The 22,773-nt window shown below is 43.8% G+C and overlaps 1 protein-coding gene across 2 annotated transcripts in view; it reads left to right on the top strand.

Moving 5' to 3' along the window:
• The first annotated feature begins 5,458 nt into the window (after positions 1-5,458).
• The window catches only part of BBS2 (Bardet-Biedl syndrome 2), a 38,706-nt gene continuing 21,391 nt past the window's right edge, over positions 5,459-22,773 (top strand). Inside the window, exons 1-5 of one of the 2 annotated variants that reach the window (XM_081963342.1) lie at positions 5,459-5,751; positions 6,691-6,918; positions 9,748-9,873; positions 11,421-11,483; positions 14,133-14,210. In XM_081963342.1, coding sequence (XP_081819468.1) covers positions 5,635-5,751; positions 6,691-6,918; positions 9,748-9,873; positions 11,421-11,483; positions 14,133-14,210 — 612 coding nt within the window. In that variant the 5' untranslated portion in view covers positions 5,459-5,634. The remainder of the gene's footprint in view (positions 5,752-6,690; positions 6,919-9,747; positions 9,874-11,420; positions 11,484-14,132; positions 14,211-22,773) is intronic. The other variant, XM_081963341.1, reaches the window with a different exon arrangement.

The following is a 22,773-nucleotide window of genomic DNA, read 5'->3' as shown; positions in this document are numbered from 1 at the left end:
TGTTAAGGGCCAAGTTATGGTCTCCACACCACGAAAACCAATTTCTCTTGAGATGATGCTCTGTGTCAGGTGAGGAGAATCGAAACCCACAAAACCGCCTCCTTCTGAGTAACACCTGCCCCCGGGGTTGCCAAATCTTGCAGAACAGGAGATGGATATTACATTTTTTTGCTGCTTGGTAATTTTCTGAATTAGAGACAAGGTTTTGAGAGCCAAGAAAATAAAAAAGCTCTTAGTACTAAGCAGATGCTTGTCTGTGCTTGTAAGATTCAAACATTGGTATCAAGAAGGAAAAAAACACCTCAAGATACAGTGCGGGATACATGGACGTTGTTTCTGAACACAAGGAACTTGGTTACTGCACCCATCCACTCATTTTCTACCTTCCTACAAGCCAGAGAAACCTAAAATAACCAAACAAGTGGAGATTAGTGCTGTATCACAATAATCTTAACTGAGGTTAAAAGTAATCAAGTTGAGCTTGTTGTATGCAAATGCAGCCAGGTAGATCTTTAACTAACCGGGTTAAACATGTTGGGCCACCCTATGGATAACACAAGCAAGGTGAAGGTTTTGTTAAAACTTTTTTTATTAGTTTATGGAAGTATACAATACAAAGTAAAAAAACAAAACCATGGAAAAGTAAGTAGAGAGGAAGGGAAAAAGAAGGGGTATAGTGCAATGGGAGAAAAAGAAAAGAAAAAGGCACCAACTTCGGAATCTCTTTGGCACAGTCAAAGGTAACAACATTACAACTTTTTGCTTTCACACATCAGCATGAACAAGCTATTTCTATAACAATAAGCCTGTCTAGTTTACAAAAACAGAATCAAGATTTCATTTTTTTTCTCATTGCCAACACAAAACCCAGAAGCCATTTCGAACTAGAGACAAAATTAAATATAATCTCTTCTTTGGATAAAAGAAGCATTTTAACCAGGGGTGTCCAAACTTGGGAACTTTAAGACTTGGCTGGGGAATTCTGGGAGTTGAAGTCCACAAGTCTTAAAGTTCCCAAGTTTGGACACCCCTGGTTTTAACCATCTCAGCTTCCCTTGCTGTGGAGAATAATATGTCATTCGTTCTCGTATTTTCAGATCTAGTCCATAATATTTTACCAGGTTTAAGATATTGTGCAGCATTAAGGCAAAGGTGAAGGTTTTGACACAGAATAATTTTTTCACAAAACACCAGCTGATCCACAGTGCATTATTTCCCTCCGTAATTAAGACTGCCTTTTTTCTTTTAAAGAGTCGGAAAGAAATATGATCATTTTAAACCAGAGTTTCTCCATCGTGGCAACTTTTAGTAGGGTGGATTTCAGCTCCCAACTCTTTCAGTAGGGCACCTGCTGGCTGGAGAATTGTGGGAATTGAAGGTGGAGTAACTGGAGGCTGCCCTCTTTGGGATAACACACTACTGGTAGTCATCGTCTTACAACAATTGAGCCCAAAATTTATGTTGCTAGGTGAGAAATGTGTTAAGCGAGTTTTGCCCCATTGTACGATCTTCCTTTGCCACGGTTGTTAAGCGAATCATTGCAGTTGTTAAATTAGTGACACGGTTGTTAAGTAAATCCGGCTTCCCCGTTGACTTGTCAGAAGGTCGCAAAAGGAGATCACCCCGGGACACTGCAACTCTCATAAATGAGCCAGTTGCACAAGCATCTGCATTTTGATCATGTACCCATGGGGATGCTGCAATAGTCCTAAGTGTGAAAAATGGCCATAAGTCACCTTTTTTCAGTGCTGTTGTAACTTTGAACGGTAACTTTGAATGGTAAACGAATTGTTGTAAGTCATTTCTATACAAGTACATTGACACCAAGATTAATTCCAGTGGGCGTCCACCATATTTTTGTGTCCCCATTTTGCATCTGTAGCTCTAACCAATTCAGGTACTGAATGAGGGGAGATGTTTGTTTTAGTCCAAAAACTTTCCAAGTCGTTCAGTTTTTTGGGTTTGTACAAAACGTGGAGACACACCTTAAGTCTGTGTGTGTGTGTGTGTGTGTGTGTGTGTGAGAGAGAGAGACAGATTAAAGCACTAAAGGAAATCATGAAGCTTAGCATCTAATATGAATGCAACCACAAGGTTTATAACTTATCTGCCTGAGCACGGGATGTGATCATGAAGCCAATAGTCACTCCCTATTTGCAACATTGGCACTGCAATTTGTGTAAGAATTAAGTCTATCACATCTGAGGATGATTGGTAAGATACCAGTTTCTCATGTCAGTCCATCCTACCCTACCTGTTCTCCCCACCCCACCCCCAACACTGAGGATTGATATCTGATCACGGGAAGATAAATGGTCTATGAGGCTATGATTGTATACGGTTCTGCAAATGCAGCTCCGTTCAAATCTCCATCTTGCTTTTTATTTGTGCATTCTCTTTTTCCAAGTGTGGGTTGAGAAGACAAACACGGCATTTCTGTTTTGTGCAAGTGTTTTTCATTTCTTAGATGGCTTCCAACTCTGTGCTCCTGCAGGACAGAGACTGGGCCTCTATGGTTCAGTCTCTGTGTTCAGCGTCAGGATATGTACCAACTTCACATTTTCAAGAAACAACTTACAACTAAATACTAGTAAGACAAAGGAGATGGTGCTAGATTTCCGGAAGGACAGAGAGGAACCTTCCCCATTGTATATCGAGGGGGGCTGTGTGGAGAGGGTTTCCTCCTTTAAATTCTTGGGAGTGCTTTTTAGTCAAGATCTCACCTGGAAAAACAAAACATCTCTGGGGATTGGAAAGGCCCAACAGAGACTTCATTTCCTTAAGAGTCCTGCGAAAAAAATCAGGTGGAACAACGGCTGATGACCTCTTTCTATCGGTCCACCATAGAAAGTGTCCTCACATATTGCATTATAGTATGGGATGCTGGTTTAACAGCTGCGGACAGGAAGGCTCTACAGAGAGTGATCAATTCGGCACAAGAAACCATTGGTTGCCCTCTGACACCACTGGATGACATCACCAGGTCTCGCTGCTTTAGCAGAGTAAGGAAGATGCTTCACACCCTGGTCAGTGTCTCTTTGCATTTCTACCATCGTGCAGAAGGCATCAAAGTATAGCCAGCCAAAGAAATAGGTTTAAAAATAGTTTCTATTTAGACTTTTAAATACAACCACTATCACTCCATGCACACGCTGGTTTTTTTTTCTTTCTTTTTTAGTTTCTGCTATAATTTTGCACCAGTGAAGTTAAACCAATTTCGTTGTATTTAATGACAATAAAGATTACACCTATACTTACTTTCAGAGAGTTTGAAAATCTCAACAATTCTATTTTAAGCACCACAAACAAGCATCTCTTGTCTGGTATCTTTATACTATTCCAAATGGCTATCCAACATCTTCTTAAAAACCTCCAGTGTTGGGGCATTCACAACTTCTGGAGGCAAGCTGTTCCACTGATTGTTCTCACTGTCAGGAAATTTATCCTTAGTTCTAAGTTGCTTCTCTCCTTGCTTACTTTTCACCCATTGCTTCTTGTCCTGCCTTGTCCATCTAATTTAAGAGTAAATTGTATTATTGTTATGCCATTTTAGCTGCTAATAATTAGCTTTAGTCTTTGGGGAGGCCTCATATTCTTTCATCACTCTTCAAAAATGATCAGCTTTATAGTTTTTAATTCTGATATATGTTCATGTGTCTTGTGTGTGAAAAGTCACAGATATTTAATGCACACATATATGCTATAAGACTGTCCTATACAGTAGATCATACCAAAATATTAGGACAATCATAACCAAAAATTACAGAGCCCAGAGAAAGAAGCATCTAAATTACACAATATGTAATAATAATAATTTTTATTACGGTCACAGCCCAGCATTTTCAACAATATGTTTGGCTACAAAAAGGCTTTTTTTTTTTTTTTTGGCAGAGGACTGGAATATCTTATCACTTTGGGAAGGAAGGAACCCTTGAAGGTATATTACTGTACTTTCTGTAGGAATTGTTGGAGACAAGCAGAACAAGAAAAGTGACTATGCCAAAGCCAGTGAAACTAGCTGTTGTGTTGTTCAGTTTCCTGAGAAATCTCTATCATCTAGAGGGTGAAAAGATGACGAAGAGGCTTTTCCAAAGTAATCAAACTGAATTCAGTTTGAGGAACAGTTCCATTGAAAATACTGAATATGGAGAATGCCTTCCCGGCAATGACCTTAGAATATAGAATAACAGAGTTGGAAGGGACCTTGGAGGTCTTCTAGTCCAACCCCCTGCTTAGGCAGGAAACCCTCTACCATTTAAGATAAATTGTTGTCCAATCTCTTCTTAAAAGCCTCCCCTGTTGGAGCATCCACAACTTCTGGAGGCAAATTGTTCCGCTGATTAATTGTTCTCACTGTTAAGACATTTCTCCTTCAGTTCTAGGTTGCTTCTCTTCTTGATTAGTTTCCAGCCATTGCTTCTTGTCCTGCCTGCAGCTGCTTTGGAAAATATGTTGACCCCCTCTTCTTTGTGGCAGTCCCCAAGATATTGGAAGACTGCTATCGTGTTTCCTCTAGTCCTTCTTTTCACCAGACTAGTAATCCCCCATTCCAGCAACCAAAATAAAATAGCCAAGACTGAGAAACATTGCCCCAGAGACTGCTTACCAAAAAGAAAAAAAATGCTATTGTAGGGTTAGCCTTTAGCACTTCATGTGGTCTCCCATCCATTTACTCATCACCCTGATGCTATCCCCATCTGCTGAATCTTTTGATACCCTTGAGTTGCACATAGACATAGCTTTTGCAAATAACATGTGAGGATTGGCCATGTTTGCTTTGCTTAAATCTGGTTTACAGCCCTTCCATCCAAGCATCCTGTAAACTCTAAATCAGAGTTTAGATCAACTTTAAACTCTTAATTGAATCCTGGAGGTGGGGGTCTTGGAGGTCTTCTTACATGCAACAAGGCACTTATTTTCGGCGGCAGCACACAAATAGTTTGCCATTTTTTTGGGGGGGGGGCAGATTTCTCCCAGTGCACCCTGACGCGTAGGATTTCCTGTTGGTGCTCCATCCAAGCCCAAACCAGATCTAGCCCTGCTCAGCAATTTCAAACTCAGCTGCAGGGTGCCCTCTGCTGAGGATAGCACAAAAGCTCTGCCTGCATGCATGCACGTATGCATGCATACAGTGGTTAGCCCTCATTTTGGGGTAGGATTTTTGGGCGGCCTCCCATCCCAGCGGCTCCCAGGCTGGGCCCTGCCAATCACGACGTTGCTCCCTGCAGAGCAAAACAACCCCAATCGGTGCTTTCCAAAACAGCGAATCCAGACCAGGCCCAACTAACTTCTCCGCCCTAGGAATCCCGAACTCTTTCAAAATGGGAGGGCGGACGGGACTGAATCCGCCTCCATCTTCCCTGGGTTGCGATGCGGGCGCTGCTCCGGCCGCTCCCGGACTACAACTCCTATCTTCCTCGGCCGGCTGGGGTTAATGGGAGTAGTATTTCGGGAGGGGAAAGGCGCAGGGGGGGGGGGCGGTTATTACATTAGCGCCCGCGAGAGAGGTTGCTTTCCTCCGCCGCCGCTTCGCAGGCCCGGCTTGCGGCCTGCTGCGGTTTCCATAGCAACGGATCCTTCCCTCGCTTCGCGGGCCGCCCGGAGAGGCCCAGGCCGGCCGCCGACGCCGACGCCATGCTCGTGCCGGTCTTCAGCCTGAAGCTCAACCACAAAATCCTGCCCCGCGGCGTGGCGCTGGGCAGGTACGACGGGATCCACCCGTGCCTGACGGCGGCCACGCAGGCCGGCAAGGTAGCCCGACTCCACCCGGGGAGCTGGGGCGCACGGGAGGGGGGAGGTCCCCGGCCTTCCACGGGCGCCCTCCGCCCCACTTTGCAGCCCCGCCGAGGCTTCCTGGGCGTGTCGGGCGGGAGGCAATTTTGTGTCGGTCGTAATTCCCCCGCCTGGGTTTGCATTGACCTTCTTACTCCTGACTCAAAGAAATATAAATCCTAGGTTTATCCAGATTGCAGTGCACGTTTTATAAAAGACACATTTGCAATTTGCATTTTAGAATTTGCACGGCAAAACAACCAGGCACACACACAGATCCACCCTCCACCCTCCCCATGCTGTCACTGTATTAAACAATTCATTCCCATAACAATGCCTATGCCCTGGGATGTCAAACCAGCTAATAAGGGTGTTGTTGCTTATTATCCTTCTCATCTATTTCCTATGCTCTATTTCCCTCGATTCTTAATGACTGTAAATTTTTGTTGTATCTCATGATTTGTGTTGATTGCTTTTATTTCATATCCTATTACGATTTCTGTTGATTGCTTTAATATCCTATCACTATCCTATCACTGAGTGCTGTATCTGTGATTTGTAAGTATTGTGTTTTATGATCATGATTGTCAACTTGTCACTTGTTACGTACACTGAGAGCTTATGCACTGGAGACAAATTCCTTCTGTGTGTCCAATCACACTTGGCCAATAAAGTATTCTATCCTATCCTATTCTATTCTATTCCATTCCATTCCATTCCATTCCTTTCCATTCTATCTTCTATTCTATTCTATTCCATTCCATTCCATTCTATCTTCTCTTCCTTTCTTCTATTCTATTCTATTCTATTCTATTCCTTATTCTATTCTATTCTATTCTATTCTATTCCTTATTCTATTCTATTCTATTCCATTCTATTCCATTCTATTGCTGCTAATGCTTTGTTTAATACCCACAGGTTTTTATTCACAATCCTCATGGACGTGGCCAGCACATGAATGCAAACCGCTTGGCACTAAGTACCCAGGATGCTGATATTTCTTTGCTGAACATCAATGAAGCCGTCAGTTGTTTAACTGCAGGATTGTTGAACCCTGACCTTGGCTGTGATTCCCTCCTAGTTGGCACACAGACCAGTTTGTTGGCATATGATGTACACAACAATGCTGATTTGTTTTATGCTGGGGTGAGTTCATTTTTTTTTGGTGTGTTTTTCCCCAGGATGACACATCAACAGCTGAATTTTTAAATTGTTACAGTGCTCGAATATACCATCCCTGAATTTAACTTTAAATACCTTCTTTCCAATTTGTATAATTCGCATATTTTCACTGACAGAGGCACCGCTGTTTGGCCCTTCGCTGTTTCCAGGGATCCGGCCCCCGGACCTCGAGTTTGACACCTCTGATCCAGATGTTAATTATTTTCTTTGGAACCGATTATTTCCTTGTTCTAGAGGAAAGTTTTATCTGTGCCCGGAGAAACTCTCAATTTATTTTTTAGGTGTGTTTATTATGCTTAATATGCCCTCATAGGGGTATTATTTTATGGGACAAAATCTGAAGTGAAATGGTGCAGTCTCAAATTTTTAGGATGCATATTTTATGTCTCCCAAAGGCTTTCCAAATTACTTCGGTTGGAATCAAGGAAATTAGAATTTGTTTTTGTTTTTTCAATTCATAATTTAATGGTGCACGCCAGCTGGCTTTTGGCATCATTAGTGGATGACAACGTTAGATCAATGTGGAGTAAGTCACCGGAACTGTCTTTGTTTTGTGTTTTAGGCTTTGCCTTGCTCAAAGAGTCATTCAACATTTGATCCAGGATCGTTTCTTGAAAGGGACAACAGTAATTTTCTAATCCCTTCTATGAAAGAAGCATTAATGATAGTTTTGTTTTTGTTGATTTCCTCTCCGTATGACAATGGCAAAAATAACGTTTATTTTGGCTTGATTAAATGCCTTACCATCAGCCTTGCTAACGGGCAATTATGAAACTTCTGACCAATCTTGAAAGATAGCGCAGTTAGAAATGATGCATTAAGGGTTTTTACCCCCCCCCCCATTCCTGTTTTACAATATTTTTGCCTTTTAAAAGAAATATTCCAGAATTAAATAGAACATTGTCTGTTTAACCTTCTTGCAGCTCCAACCCTGAACACAATTAATGTCCATCCAGAAATTGATTGTTTGTAAGCGTTAAAAAATTCACATAGTCCTTGACTTACGACCACAGTTGAGCCCAAACTTTCTGTTGCTAAGGGAGACATTTATTACATAAATTTTACCCCATTTTACGACCCTGCTTGCCATCATTCTTAAGCCAATCACTGCAGCCGTGAAGTTAGTAACCTGGTTGTTAATGAATCTGGCTTCCCTCTTGACTTTGCTTATCAGAAGGTCGCCAAAGGGGATCACATGACCCCGGGACACTACCGCCGTCATAAATATGAGACAGTTGCCAAGTGTTCAAACTTTGATCACGTGATCATGATGGGGATGTTGCAGCGGTCGTAAGTGCGAAAAACGGTACTAAGTCACTTTTTTTTCAGTGTCATCGTAACTTTTAACAGTCAGTAAATGAACTGTAAGTCGAGGACTACCTGTACTGGGCTAGGTGGGAGGCTTTGGAAAGATGAACAAACATTGTTTATTTGCTACCCTGATGATGATGTTATCCATTCAGTTGTGTCTGACTCTTGGCCATTTCTATGGGCTAGGTCAGGGGTCTGCAAACTGCAGCTCTGGAGCCACATGTGGCTCTTTCCTCCCTCTGCTGTGGCTCCATCACTGGTCGGCGCCACAATTTTGAGAGGAGCTTCTGGGGGGGAGAGGAGAGAAGCACAGTGCGCCAGGAGAAGACTCTATGGCAAGGGGAGGGTTTTCCAGTTGTCTCCACAATTGATAGGGCTTTTGGTTATGACAGGTAGAGGAAAAAGTACGCCGCGTTAGGAGGAGACTCTATGGTAGGGGAACTGAACTTCCGGTCAGCTCCAGAATTGAACGGGGCTTCCGGTTAGGACCTTTGTGGCTCCCGGTGTTTTCTGTGGGAGATGGGTCCAAATGGCTCTTTGAGTGTTTAAGTTAGCTGACCCCTGGGCTAGGTGGTCTTTCCGCATCTTAAAATCTTGCACAACTTTTCTGAGTTGCTCTGGCTGGTGTCAGCTTTGATGGTGCCCAGCTGTTGTACTCTTTGCTTTCCTTTCATTGCTAACTCTTCCAAGCATCGTTGCTTTCTCTGTTGAGGTCCCCCGCATGACAAGGGCAAAGTAAGTGAGGTGCAGTTTCGTGACTTTGCATCCAGTGGACATGTCTGGAGTTACGTGCTCCAGTCCTCCTTCATTGGTCACGGAATATGTCCAAGGAATATGCAGGCGCCTTCTCTAACGCCATAGCTCAAATGAGTCCATTTTCTTCCTGTCTTGCTTTTTTAAGGTCCAACTTTCAGAGTGTAGTGGCTCAGTGGCTCAGTGGCTAAGACGCTGAACTTGTCCATCGGAAAGGTCCGTAGTTCAGCGGTTCGAATCCCTAGCGCCGCGTAATGAAGTGAGCTCTTGTTACTTGTCCCAGCTTCTGCCAACCTAGAGGTTCGCAAAAATGCAAGTAGAAAAATAGGAACCATCTTTGGTGGGAAGAGAACAGCGTTCCGTATGCCTTTGGTATTTATTCATGCCGGCCACATGACCACGGAGATGTCTTTGGACAGCGCTGGCTCTTCGGCTTTGAAACAGAGATGAGCACCGCCCCCTAGAGTTGGGAACGACTAGTACATAGAACCTTTACCTTTTCATATTGTAGCAAATACTTGTATTATGTTTTTGCTAAACAACAGTCTAGCAAAAACGTAATATAGTGTATTTACTATGCTATAGTGTGTTTATTTTTAAAAACATTCTCTGAATTGTTTCTAGCTCTAGGAATTGTGAGAAACGAGTGAATGCTCCAATTTATCTCACTTTTTTTTTCTTGGTACCTTTATTTGCAGGTAAATTGATTTTTCTGTTATTTCCCCGCAGGTTCCCGATGGAGCAAACTCTATAGTGATAGGAACACTGGGAGACATTCCCTCCCCCTTAGCAGTTATTGGCGGAAACTGCGCGTTGCAAGGCTTTAATTATGAAGGGAAAGACCTGTTCTGGACGGTGAGTGTGTACATATTATAGGGTTTTATTTATTATTACTGTTATTACTTCCGTTTTATAAAGGGAGCCCACCGATCATTTCAAGATTAGAAGTGGAGGGGTTGTGCCCAAAATAACTTGCCAAGGCTTGTGGGGTTTTATAGCCAGGCATGGTGGAAGGGAAGTTGCATTGATAGTCCTTTTCCCACCTATTGCTCCTGATCTTTATAATGCCTTGGTAAGGCCACACTTGGAATCCTGCATTCAGTTTTGGTCACCACGATGTAGAAAAGATGTGGAGACTCTAGAAAGAGTGCAGAGAAGAGCAACCAAGATGATTAGGGGACTGGAGACTAAAACATATGAAGAACGGTTGCAGGAACTGGGTATGTCTAGGTTTATGAAAAGAAGGACTAGGGGAGACATGATAGCAGTCTTCCAATATCTCCGGGGTTGCCACAAAGAAGAGGGAGTCAAGCTATTCTCCAAAGCACCTGAGGGTAGAACAAGAAGCAATGGGTGGAAACTAATCAAGGAGAGAAGCAACTTAGAACCGAGGAGAAATTTCCTGGCAGTTAGAACAATTAATCAGTGGAACAGAAGTTGCCTCCAGAAGTTGTGAATGCCCCAACATTGGAAGTTTTTAGGAAGATGTTGGATAGCCATTTGTCTGAAAGGGTACAGGGTTTCCTGCCTAGGCAGGGGGTTGGACTAGAAGACCTCCAAGGTCCCTTCCAACTCTGCTATTGTATTGTATTGTATCTTTGGAGCCTTAGTCTTGTGAAGGCAGTTTTCCTCCGGGATTTCTCTGCAGGGCAAGGAGATGAGGGAAAAGTTCTCCAAGACGCTTTGAGAAGTTCGGTATTAGTGAGCCATTAAACCAGTGATGGCGAACCTTTTAGACACCCAGTGGCCAAGCTGCACGCATGCATGCCTAAACCAAAAGGTGTGTGTGTGTGTGAATGCACGCCTGCGTAGCAGAGGCCCAAAGACCAACCAGCCAGCGGGAGGCAGGGCATCCCAACACCAGCAGCAAGAGGTCAGATCTTTTTCTTTCCCGAGCTTCTGTTTCGTCCTTTGCAGGAAAAGAGAAGCTCACGAAAGAAACACCACGGAGATCTGACCTGGGCTGACGGCACGCGTGCCAGCGGAGGGGGCTCTGCATGTCACCTCTGGCACGTGTGTCGTAGTTTCACCATCACGCCACTAGACTTTTTCTGAATGGATGGCGTTTTGAAAAAAGACACCAAAAGAATATTTGGTACAGGAGGTCCTCAACTTACAACCCCCAACGTTTCTCTTGCTAAACGGAAGATTCATGAATCCCACCAACATTGACCGGGCAAACCACTAGAATATATAGGGAGAGCAAACTCCATCCTTTCCTAGCGCTGATGATGTTACCCAGTTTGGTAATGAAATGTCCGCAAGGAAACCACACTAAAGTTCCCACAGATGTTGACGCCGTATGACGAAATACTGAGCATCTTTTAAATTTTTTTCCCCTGATGTTACTTCCCTTTGGTCTGATTAAACTAAGAAATACTTTTTTTAATATACAATTATAGGTGACTGGTGACAATGTTCGCACTCTCGCCCTCTGCGACTTCGACGGCGATGGGAAAAAAGAGGTATGTTTTTGGCAGGGGGCATGTGCATGAATTTAACATTTCCATCGTAGTACTAGCACAGCTAGTCAATTTAAGTTTAAGTTATTTAAGTTAAAATGTAAGTTAATTTTTAATGGGGGCAATTTGAACCTTGTTTAAACCCGGTTAACGGCCTTTTAGGATTCCACCAGGTGAGCAGAGTTCACTTTTTGAGTAAAGTAAGAATGATATGTCACGGGGGAAGTGGGCGGGGGCATCAGGTTTTTAGAGATGCTTAGGTGGGGCATGGCCAAAAAAAAGGTTGGGAACCACTGGTCTAGTCCTTAGAAGAAGCTCCCTGAATGGAAACCCACGAGGTTTCCTAAATTCAGTCTGAGCACACAGCTTCCTCGGTTGCAGCACGTGCATCACATCCCTCCTTGCTTTTAAGAGCCAGCGCCAATTCTCTTGTGTTCCTCTTTCATGTATGTCCCGGGAGACATTGCTTGTCTGGCTAGTTGGGATGACATGCCCTAAGGGCTTTCCCAGCCCAGCCGCCTCCCAAACCAGGAATGCAAGACAGATTTGCTGGAAGGGCCCTGCATGTAAAGACAAAGAACTGCTCTCGTGTGGCCCCAGGCCAAGGGAGTCGGTCCTTTTAATCCCAGACCATATTTTGCATGCCCTAAGTCTTTGTTTCTCAGCCCTGACAACTATAAGACCTGTGGATTGGAACTCCCAGAATTCCCCAGCTAGCAGGGAGACTAGGAAATTCATATTTTGCATGCCCTAAGTCTTTGTTTCTCAGCCCTGACAACTATAAGACCTGTGGATTGGAACTCCCAGAATTCCCCAGCTAGCAGGGAGACTAGGAAATTCATATTTTGCATGCCCTAAGTCTTTGTTTCTCAGCCCTGACAACTATAAGACCTGTGGATTGGAACTCCCAGAATTCCCCAGCTAGCAGGGAGACTAGGAAATTCATATTTTGCATGCCCTAAGTCTTTGTTTCTCAGCCCTGACAACTATAAGACCTGTGGATTGGAACTCCCAGAATTCCCCAGCTAGCAGGGAGACTAGGAAATTCATATTTTGCATGCCCTAAGTCTTTGTTTCTCAGCCCTGACAACTATAAGACCTGTGGATTGGAACTCCCAGAATTCCCCAGCTAGCAGGGAGACTAGGAAATTCTGGGAGTCGGTCCACACACCTTAAAATTTCCAGAGTTGAGCAATACTGCCCTAAATTATATTTACTCTTGGGATGACGTGCATCTTAGTGGTTCAAACTGAAGTTTGATCTGGAATATACAGTATATATCAGCCATCATTGCGGGACTTGAAAAATAGGTCAACCAAGACAGTTTTTCCTGGTTCCCTACGTCATAAATTGGGCTGTTCATCTAACCATGCAATAATTCCCTGATCTTATCTGCAGCACTTTCTAGAATATGTCTGGGGAGATTCTCAGTCATCCAGGTCATAGTTGTCTCAAAGGTGCTTTTTCAAGAGACATCTGTTTTTCCTTGAAGGTATTTCGCTTCGCATCCAAGAAGCTTCTTCAGCTCCTGAACGGAAGAAGCTCTTTTGCATGAGAAGCGAAACGTCTAAAGGGAAAAACAGTTGCCTCTTGAAAAAGCACCTTTGGGACTTTCTAGAACAGCGGTCAACAACTGGTGGTCCACGAGAAACCTTTGGCGGTCTGCAGAAAAATGATTTGCATTTTTTATATTGCACTCAAATCAGGGCTCCTCAAACTACGGCCCCTGGGATGGATACGTGCAATGAACGGTTGTGTGGCTGCAGAGAGTCTCCCCCTTTGGGGTCTTTTTGTCAGAGGGAGGCAGAAATTCCAACTTGGGGTGTGCTTCAGCCTCCTGGTGAGGGGCTTTGGGCAAAGGCTGGAGGGAAGCGCTGTTGGTGGCGAAGAGCTGGAGGGCCTTGTTCCAGTGGGACTGCATCATGGCCTGGAAATGGATGACCATCTCAGCCAGTGAGCCTCCAGGCACTGGCACCTGGCCTTGCACTCCCGCAGATCTTCCCTCTGCTTCGAGAGTGAGGTGCTTCTGCTGAGCCTCCTTTTCGTTCAGATCCAATTTGAACGGAGCCAGATATTTTGCCAACTCTTTCTCAGGGTGGCTGCTTAGCTCCAACAACTGCTTCCTGTTGGGGCCCTAAGGATCCCGGGCGGGCAGACAAGGAGTGGCTGGCAGGGGAGGGGCTAGTAGTCACATGACCATCTAGCCACACCCACCCAGCTGGTCATTAGGCAGGTCATATTAGTGGTCCGTGGGATTTAAAATTATGAATTTTTGGGTCCCTTGAGGTCCGAAAGGTTGGTAACCCCTGTTCTAGAATATATTTCAGCATGTTGTGTTGAAGCTGTGAGTTAGACAGCCTTCCTCTGCTGATGCTCTCAAATGTTTTTGGCTTCAACTGTCATCATTCCACACCACAAATCACCAAGATGTCTAGAAATCAACAAGCCAGATCACATTAACGTTTCTCCTGTTTTGGCAGCTAGAAGAGCAAATTAATGGAAATAAAATACGGTCTGTTAAACGCTTCATGGTCTCTCTCTCTCTCTCTCTCTCTCTCTCTCTCTCTCTCTCTCTCTCTCTCTCTCTCTCTCTCTCTCTCTCTCTCTCTTTCTCTCTCTCTTTCTCCCTCTCTCCCCCCCTGCCCCAAATAGCTTCTCGTTGGATCTGAGGATTTTGATATTAGGGTTTTTAAAGAAGACGAGATTGTGGCGGAAATGTCTGAGACTGAGGTAAGTGGGGAGGAATTAAATACTAAAATTATGTGGTTATTCAGTTTAGTGTGGTGATTCAATTTAGATAGAGAGAAATGTGAAGTTATGGAATCTTTTTGACCATACAACAGTCTTCAAATAGATGAAAACCTCATTTTATCACTCAGCATATTCAAAAGTTTCCTCTAGGCCTGCTATGCTGTTCTCTCTCTTTTCCCGCCCCTGGTAGCTGAACTCCTTTTGACAGGTTAATGGAAATTGGACATGAATCAAATAATTTAATTCAAGACCAAATGAAAGAAAGTGGATTCAGGAGAAAGAGATAATAATGAGAGGAGTAAAAAAAATATATTATATACTGGAGTACATCGATGTTGCCTTTTCTAGATAATTCTCTGCCTTCTGCCAGTCTGTTAAGCCTCATTCAAAAGGAAATCTGAAACGGGAATAGAGATAATCCTCAATTTACAGGGATTCGTTTAGTGACTGCTCAAAATTACGATGGCACTTAGGGACCGTTTTTCACACGACTGTTACAGCCTCCCCATGGTCATGTGATCAAAATTCAGACACTTGGAAACTGGTTCACATCTATGACGGTTGCAGTGTCCCGGTGTGTGTGTGTGTGTGTGTGTGTGTGTCATGATCCCCTTTTGCGATCTTTGCAGGCATTCGCTTAATAACTGCGGCAAGAAAGGTCTTAAAATGAGGCGAAGTTCACTTAACAACCATCTCACTTAGCAACAGGAATTTTGGGCTCAAATTATGGTGGTAAGTCAAGGACTACCTGTCGCTTTAGATTTTCAGAGGAAACAGAACAACTTCAAACTGAGCAGAGTAAAATTCCGGGAGAAAAATGCCCGGGGTTTGCTTTCTCTATTGTGACAATGAGTAGTCCTATTAAGGGAATATCGAAATGGTTGTTCTAGGGTGGAACAAAATGAATGCTCTTGTTTTAGTGATGAGTCATTATTAATATTTAGATTTACCACAGTCGCCCACTCCGGTGGAGTCTAGGCTGCTTACAAAATCTAATGAATAATTAAAAGAATTAAAAAATATAAATAAGACAGTCCAGACGAAAAACTACCACTAAAACTGAACTCCTCAAAGCATTAACCCCAGACCTGGAACCAAGGTCAGGCTAGCGATATTAGGGGCAATGCAGCTCTTGGGTTTGCCACAGCTCTCTCCATGTTGACCAGAGACATGAACTAGAGGCCAGAAGGTAAAGCTTATTAGAGCTCAAAAAGATTGAGGATTAGCTCCTTAGGACTTGCATCTCTGAATGACCTTGGTTCATTAATTCCAAAGACACCAGTGGGTCAAAAATGAACAATAGAACTCTGTTAAAAGTCTCTCTTTGGTGGCAGAAACCAAGATAATTTCTAAGGTGATATAATAGAGAAAACCCTCACATCAAGAGCTGCCCAAACCCTTCCCTTCCCTTCAGTTCCGTCATCCCTCTGGTCTTTTTCTCATTCACTTTTCCTCCTGTTCTCCATCCCTGCCTTGTAGAGTCCCTCCTTTCCCTTTTGCCATGCAAAGGGATTGGCGTCCTTGCTTGTTCACTGCCTCCCCTGAACTGTGCTTTGCAGAGAGACCCTTGCAGCAGACTCGGCTGTCTGCCCACAGTCACTCATGCGCTGGTGACTCTCGTCTGGACTACTGCAATGCTCTCTACATGGGACTCCCCTTGAGATGTACCCGAAGACTACAGCTAGTTCAGAATGCGGCCGCGCGGGCCATCATGGGGAGTACTAGGTACTCCCACATAACACCTTTCCTGCGCGAGCTGCACTGGCTACCTGTGGTTTTTCGGGTGTGTTTCAAGGTGTTGATCACCATCTTCAAAGCGCTCCATGGCACAGGGCCTAGTTACCTGCGGGATCGCATTCTACCACATACATCCCTGCGACCAATTCGCTCACACAGGGAGGGACTCCTCCGGGTGCCGTCCACCCAGCAATGCCAATGGGCGGCGCCTAGGGGTAGAGCCTTCTCTGTGATGGGCCCAACCCTCTGGAATGACCTCCCCCCCCGACATTAGAACTACCACCGACTTCCGCTCCTTCCGACAAAAACTTAAGACTCACCTGTTCCGATTAGCCGGCCTGGCCCACTTATAGTTCTACTCTTACCTCCTGGCGGATATTTTATTTGGGATTGCTTTTAAGGTTAATGTTTTTAACTTTTTTAAATTTTTTAAAAAAAATTAATCTAACTTAACTAAATTGCACAGGGAACTTCTACTACCTCCTCCAGTCCTATGTTTAATTTATTTATTGTATACTTATAACATGTATATTTACTGTTCAACTATTTTAATATGACTGTACACCGCCCCGAGTCTCTTTTGAGAGAGGGGCGGTCTAGAAATCCAATAAAGTTTAAGTTTAAGTTTAAGTTCCTCCACCTTTAGATAACCCCAAATCTCCTGCCATCTCCCGCCAGGCAGCATCTGCAACAGGAAACATCTTGGCGACCGAGTTCAATATTTTGGGAGTTGAGGGCTACGCTAGGCTTCCATAGGAAGATGGGAAACATGCTCCAAAGAGAGGCAGGGCCAGGTCAACCATTAATTCAGATTTAACTTGAATGCATTTAAGTTTAATTAAAACTAATTGAGACGAATTACGACTGCCAGGGGGATTATTCATTTCCCTTTTCTCTGGCGTTCAGATTTAGTTTGGTACCTACTTTGGGGGGGCCTCTGAGGGCTGCACTAAGGGGCTGTTAAGGGCTATGTATAACCTGGGACTCCAGGTTGTGCATGCTAAGTTTAGGGACACAAAAAGATATTCATATTCTGCAGGCTTATTAGATCAGACAGCATGCTCTTCCTCAGACTTAAGTTGCTGCCAGAAAAGCCAGTGCCGTCGTTTCAAGACCATGTGAAATGTTAGTACCGCCGGGGAGATCACACCTGAAATACTATGTCCAATTTTGGCCACCCAGGGAGAGAAAAGATGTTGAGATTCTAGAAAGAGTGCAGTGAAGAGCAACAAAGATCAGAAAGGGTTTGGAGGCTAAATTATGATGAAGGATTAGGGGACCGGAGATTAAACCATACGATGAACAGTTAAGGGAACTAGGTATGTCTAGCCTAATGAAGAGAAGGACTAGGGCAGGGGTGTCCAAACTTGGGAACTTTAAGACTTGTGGACTTCAACTCCCAGCATAGCTGGCTGGGGAATTCTGGGAGTTGAAGTCCACAAGTCTTAAAGTTCCCAAGTTTGGACACCCCTGGACTAGGGGGTGACAAGTACTAAGTCTTCTAGAACTTGAGCTCTTCTTGAGAGAAGAGGAAGTCAACCTACGCTCCAAAGCACCTGAGGGCAGGACAAAAAGTCAAGGATGGGAGCTTATCAAGGAGCGATCCAACGTAGAACTTTTCAATTTCAAGGTGAAGTTTTCGGACAAGGAGAGCAATCGATCAGTGAAACAGCTCGACTCCAAAGGTTGTAGGTTCTCCATCGCTGGAAGTTTTCAGAAGAGATTGGACAAGCATTTGCCTGAAATGAATAGAGTCCCCTGCTTGAGCAGAGGGTTGAACTAGACCTCCAAGCTTCATTCTAACTCTATTCTGTATTCTAGTATATTATAGGGAGACACAGACACAGAGACAGACAGACAGAGAGAGAACAAGACAGATCATATTGTAATGACAAAGGAATTTAAACAGTTCTGATTCTGCCACAAGCTACTTAGAGTGAAGATGGGGGCTCTACGTGATTCAAGAAGTCTGCTATGGGGGGGGGATCTGGAAGTGGGATAAAATAGTTTAACTCCAAAGCAACTTTAAAAGGACAATTCCAAGAGGTAAACATCTCTGTATCGTGGTGGGGAAAACATGTCCTCGTTTCTACGCAGCGTAACATTTAGCAACAATGACTGTTTGGGCAGCAGCCGGCCAAATGGCTCAGGGGCTCTGCAAGAAGACTTGAATTCCTTGTCTGTGGGCCTGAGCTGGAGAAGGGCCAGGTGGCTTCTCTCCAGCGTCCTTGGCAGATTAGAAGACTCCCATTATTTATGGATGGACCAGCCTGTACTAATAACCCTTTGTACAAATCACATGTAAAGATCTGAAAAGCACATATTATGAAAATAAAATGTAAAAGTCCGCAGCAAAAAAAAAGGAAGGTATCTAAAGAGTATTGAATATGTAGAAGAAGAAAAATGGGAAACGAGCTTTCTGTTTAATGCTGGAAAGAACGTAACGGGGGCGTCGATGAGTTTCTTTGAGCTGCAGTCAAAATGCCTGTTCTTGAAAGATTATCTCTTGGACCTTTTGAGGGCAGACTTGGCAAAAGGCCCAAGACATAAGAATGGGAGTCTGGAGACATGTTCAGTCTGCATAAGGAGACAGGTAGCCCTCGGCATACAGCCATTTGTTCCGTGACTATTTAAAGTTTACAAGGGCACTGAAAAAAAGGGAATAGTTCCTCGGCTTGCGACCATTGCAGCCTCCCCGTAGTCACGTGATTGGGGTGTTTGGCAGCAGGCGCGTAAGTTACCATGGTTGCAACATCCCAGCATCATGCGAGGAGCACTTGGGACCTTCTCCGTCAGCTTCCAACAGGCAAAGTAAGTGGGGAAGCTGGATTTGCTTTAACAATGGTGTGAGTCACTTCACAACTTCAGCGATTCAGGGCACAAAGGGGGCAAAAAAAATAGGCGGCAGAATCGGGCACAACAAACTGAACCACTGCCTTGCTTAGCAAAGGAAATTCTGGGCCTCCATTGTGATTGTGAGGTGAGGACTACCTGTACCTCGGCGAGCTGGTAAAACATAAACGTTACAACATTTCTACCTCGGATTGGAGAATTTGCCAGACGATTTTCACAGGCTATCTTTTGCAATTCGCCCATAAAGGTCCAAGTGAGAAATGATCCGAATGTGAAGAGGTGTAGCTTTCCCTCTCTACGTTGGATCACAGTTGCTAACTTAGTCTAATGTAGTGAGAGATGCTGGGAGCCTCAGATTGCTAACCTGAGTGGCATGAGAGGCACCTGCCACTGCAGTTAGCTTTCCACCTGTAAGACACACACCAGCCGCTGAATCCCAGGTTCATGGATTTTTCTTACATACCCTGTTATCTACAGTCACTTATTGCAAAGAAGTTGTGTTCCTCTGTCTCTGTCTCTCTCTGTGGGTCTCTGTCTGTCTCTCTGCCCACCTAGCAGTTCGAAAGCATGCAAATGCGAGTAGATAAATAGGTACCACTTCAGCATTCTGGGTGCCTCAGCATATAGTCATGCTGCCACATGACCACTGCCTCAGCTAAGAAACGGAGCTGAGCATCACCCCCTACAATGGACCATGACTGGAAAAGGAAACCATCACCTCCAGCATTGTTTAGAGTGGTTCTGTTTAGGGTTTGTTGATGTGCTAGCTCTTGAGTGACATGTAAAACTAGGAGAAGGCAGACCTCCTGAGCAGCTTTTTTTGTTTGCAGAACTGTTTGCTTCAAATGGCTGCTTGGGATTACAGCACCCATCATCCTTAGTCACTTGGTCAAGGGTGCTTATGTGCCAAAGCTAATCAGAAACAGATTGGGCGCATGTAATTTTTGGCATCCACACGCTCTAATCTTACCCTCCTATATTTTCCACTTTTTTTCCAAAAAGGTTTCAAGAAATGTTGGTATAGTACTTGATGACACATTTAACCCCGTGTGTGAATAGGAAATGAGGTTGTGTCTCTGGATATTGTGTGTAGTGCTGAATGGGTTTCCTTTTACTTACTCCTTTTACTTTTTACCCCATTCTCAGTCACAAAGGTTGTGGTCAGTGTGAGTTTAATGACAGAAATTGGCCAAAAACTATTCCTTGCTCTGTGTCTCACGTGCATTTGAATTATTAGAGGTGACCAGTAGAAGAGCAAGAAAAGAAGAAACATGGGGGGGTAGTTGGTGCTTTCTGAGCTTGGTGGTTTTCTTGCAGATGTTTCATTACCAAACTAAGTAACATCATCAGCGCACTAGATAAGATCATGGATGATGTTAATAGCTTGGCAATGAAACACCTGCAAGAAAACTACCAAGCTCTGACAACACTATCACCCGTAGAGTCCTCCTCTTCCTCCTCCCTGCAAACTCCACTCCCTTCTAGCACTGATGGTGTTACCTAACTGGGTCATGAAATGTCTGCAAGAAAACCAAGCTCCTCTTTTAAAGAAGGACAGCTTATTAAAAGCTTTCGCACCTGATTCCCACAGACATATTTTGTAGGCAGGTTAAAGGGTCTCTGCAAACTTGACCTTTCCGAGATGTTATGTGGCCTTCAACTCCGGGAGTTACCAGCTTCGGATGTGACTGAAGTAGAGAAGAGAACAAACACTGTTGATGGATGCAATTTTAGCCTTCAACACACCCAAGATAGAATAAAATAATAAATAGAATAAATTTAATTTGTTAGCCGCTCCCTCTCCGAAAGGACTCGGGGCGGCGTACAATAAAAACCCATACATATATACATATACATACAAATACATATACACATAAATACATACACATACACGTACACGGAGGAGGTAACAATCGTTAAAAACATACAATAGTAGTAATAGAATTAAAATTAACAATTAAAAAACCCTCAGTTAAAATTACAAATTTAAAAAGACTGTCAGGAGGAATGGGATAAAACTATGGTTGAGCCAGGCCAGCTAATTGGAAAAGGTGGGTCTTGAGCTTTACACGGAAGGAGCGGAGATCGGAGGTAATCCTGATGTCAAGGGGGAGGTCATTCCACAGGGCTGGGCCCATCACAGAGAAGGCTCTGCTCCTAGGCGTCGCCCCCGACACTGTTTAGTGGACGGCACCTGGAGAAGTCCCTCTCTGTGCGAGCGGATTGGTCGCAGGGATGTATGGGGCAGGATGCAATCCTGCAGGTAACTAGATCAAAAGAAATGGTTTCCCCCTTTTCTGGGTATAATTTGGCTCTGTTGTTAAGATTTAATTATGACACGGAATATTATTCCTGCTCCAACAAGTTCTTTTGATGCTAACTCCAGTCACTTTGCCAGAGGTATTTTTTTTTCAGCGGGAAAAACTTTTTTTGGGGGGGGGGTTTACCCCATTTCTTTTATTGGTCCCAGTTTGAGTTTGTTTAGTAATTGTTGTAATATTTGTTCTTACATCTTAAGCTCACAGGGCTTGGCACAAGTGCTTTATTTTGCTTTATATTGGCATTTGGCAATCCACCCATTGGTGCCTCGTGTGAAAAGTATATTCCCAAGAGACATAAATGAAACAGCACTGAGGCTGGGAATTAATTCCCAACATCAGATCTAAATGAAAGAGATCTTCTGCAGTCACGACATAAGCCTAAGTCTGAAAATCAGGCTTGTCAGATGCTACATCTTTTCTATCCTGCTCTACGGAGTGGAGAGTTGGTTTCTGACAGAAAGCCACCTGAAGAAACTAGAAGCATTTGAAATGTGGATTGACAGGCGGCTGTTCCGTTGACAAAATCAGAAACGAGGAGGTGATGAGCCAGCTTGGAAAGCCAAGGGAAATCATCAAAACCATCAAAAAGAGAAAGTTAGAATATTTTGGACATGGATGCGACACCTGGAAAAATACGACATCCTTCACTTCATCCTCCAGGGAAAGATTGAAGGCAAAGGAGGTCCAGGCAGGAGAAGAACATCATGGCTTCAAAGTCTAAGGGACCGATTTGGACAAAACTCAGCAGCACTTTTTCATGCGGCTGTTGACAAAAATAGGATCACCAACATGATTGCCAATGTCCGATGATGGATATGGCAGAAGAAGAAGAAGAAGAATCAGATCTAAATCGTTTTTGCAGTCTTTCTCAATAATCTACTCAGTGACCCCCAACATAGATCAGTAATATATTTTAGGACACAAAAGTTGCCTTGTTTTTAAACAGTCTGAGAATCTGGGCTGATTTGTTTCAAAGCCAGAAGATCAAGATGACTCTTTTGACTTCTTAAAAAAAGAAAAAGATTGGCTGCATTACAGGTAGCCCTCAATTGAGTCCAAAATTTCTGTTATTAAGCGAGACATTTGTTAAAGTGAGTTTTGCCCCCTTTTATGACCTTACTTGCCACCGTTGTTAACGGAGTCGCTGCAGTAGTTAAGTTAGTAACACGGTTGTTACACGAATCTGCCTTTCCCGTTGAGTTTGCATGTCAGAAAGTCACAGAAGTGATCACATGACCCCAGAACACAGCAACCGTCGTAAGTACATGCCAGTTGCCAAGCGTCTGAATTTTTATCACATGACCACAGAGATGTTACAAAGGTTGTAAGTGTGAAAAACAGTCATAAGTCACTTTCTTTCTGTGCCGTTGTAACTTTAAAGGGTCTCCAAACGAAGGGCTGTAACTTGAGGACTACCTGTACTGTAAAGATCATACAACTCAGGAGCCATATAATGTTTTTTTTTTTTTTAATGAAAATAGATCTCAGACTTCTCCGTGTTTCATAACTGCAAGCAGGCGGAGAGCTGGATTTGGCCCATGGCTCTCCTCTGCCCTATAGAAATTACCCCTCTTCTGGGCTGCTCCCATTCAGCTGTTCTCCCTTGCACTGGTTCCAGTACAGCAACTTCA

Source organism: Natrix helvetica (genome assembly GCF_964273705.1).
Source record: "Natrix helvetica genome assembly, chromosome: 10".
Classification (NCBI taxonomy): Eukaryota; Metazoa; Chordata; class Lepidosauria; order Squamata; family Natricidae; genus Natrix; species Natrix helvetica.
This window is presented reverse-complemented; position numbering and strand designations above follow the sequence as displayed.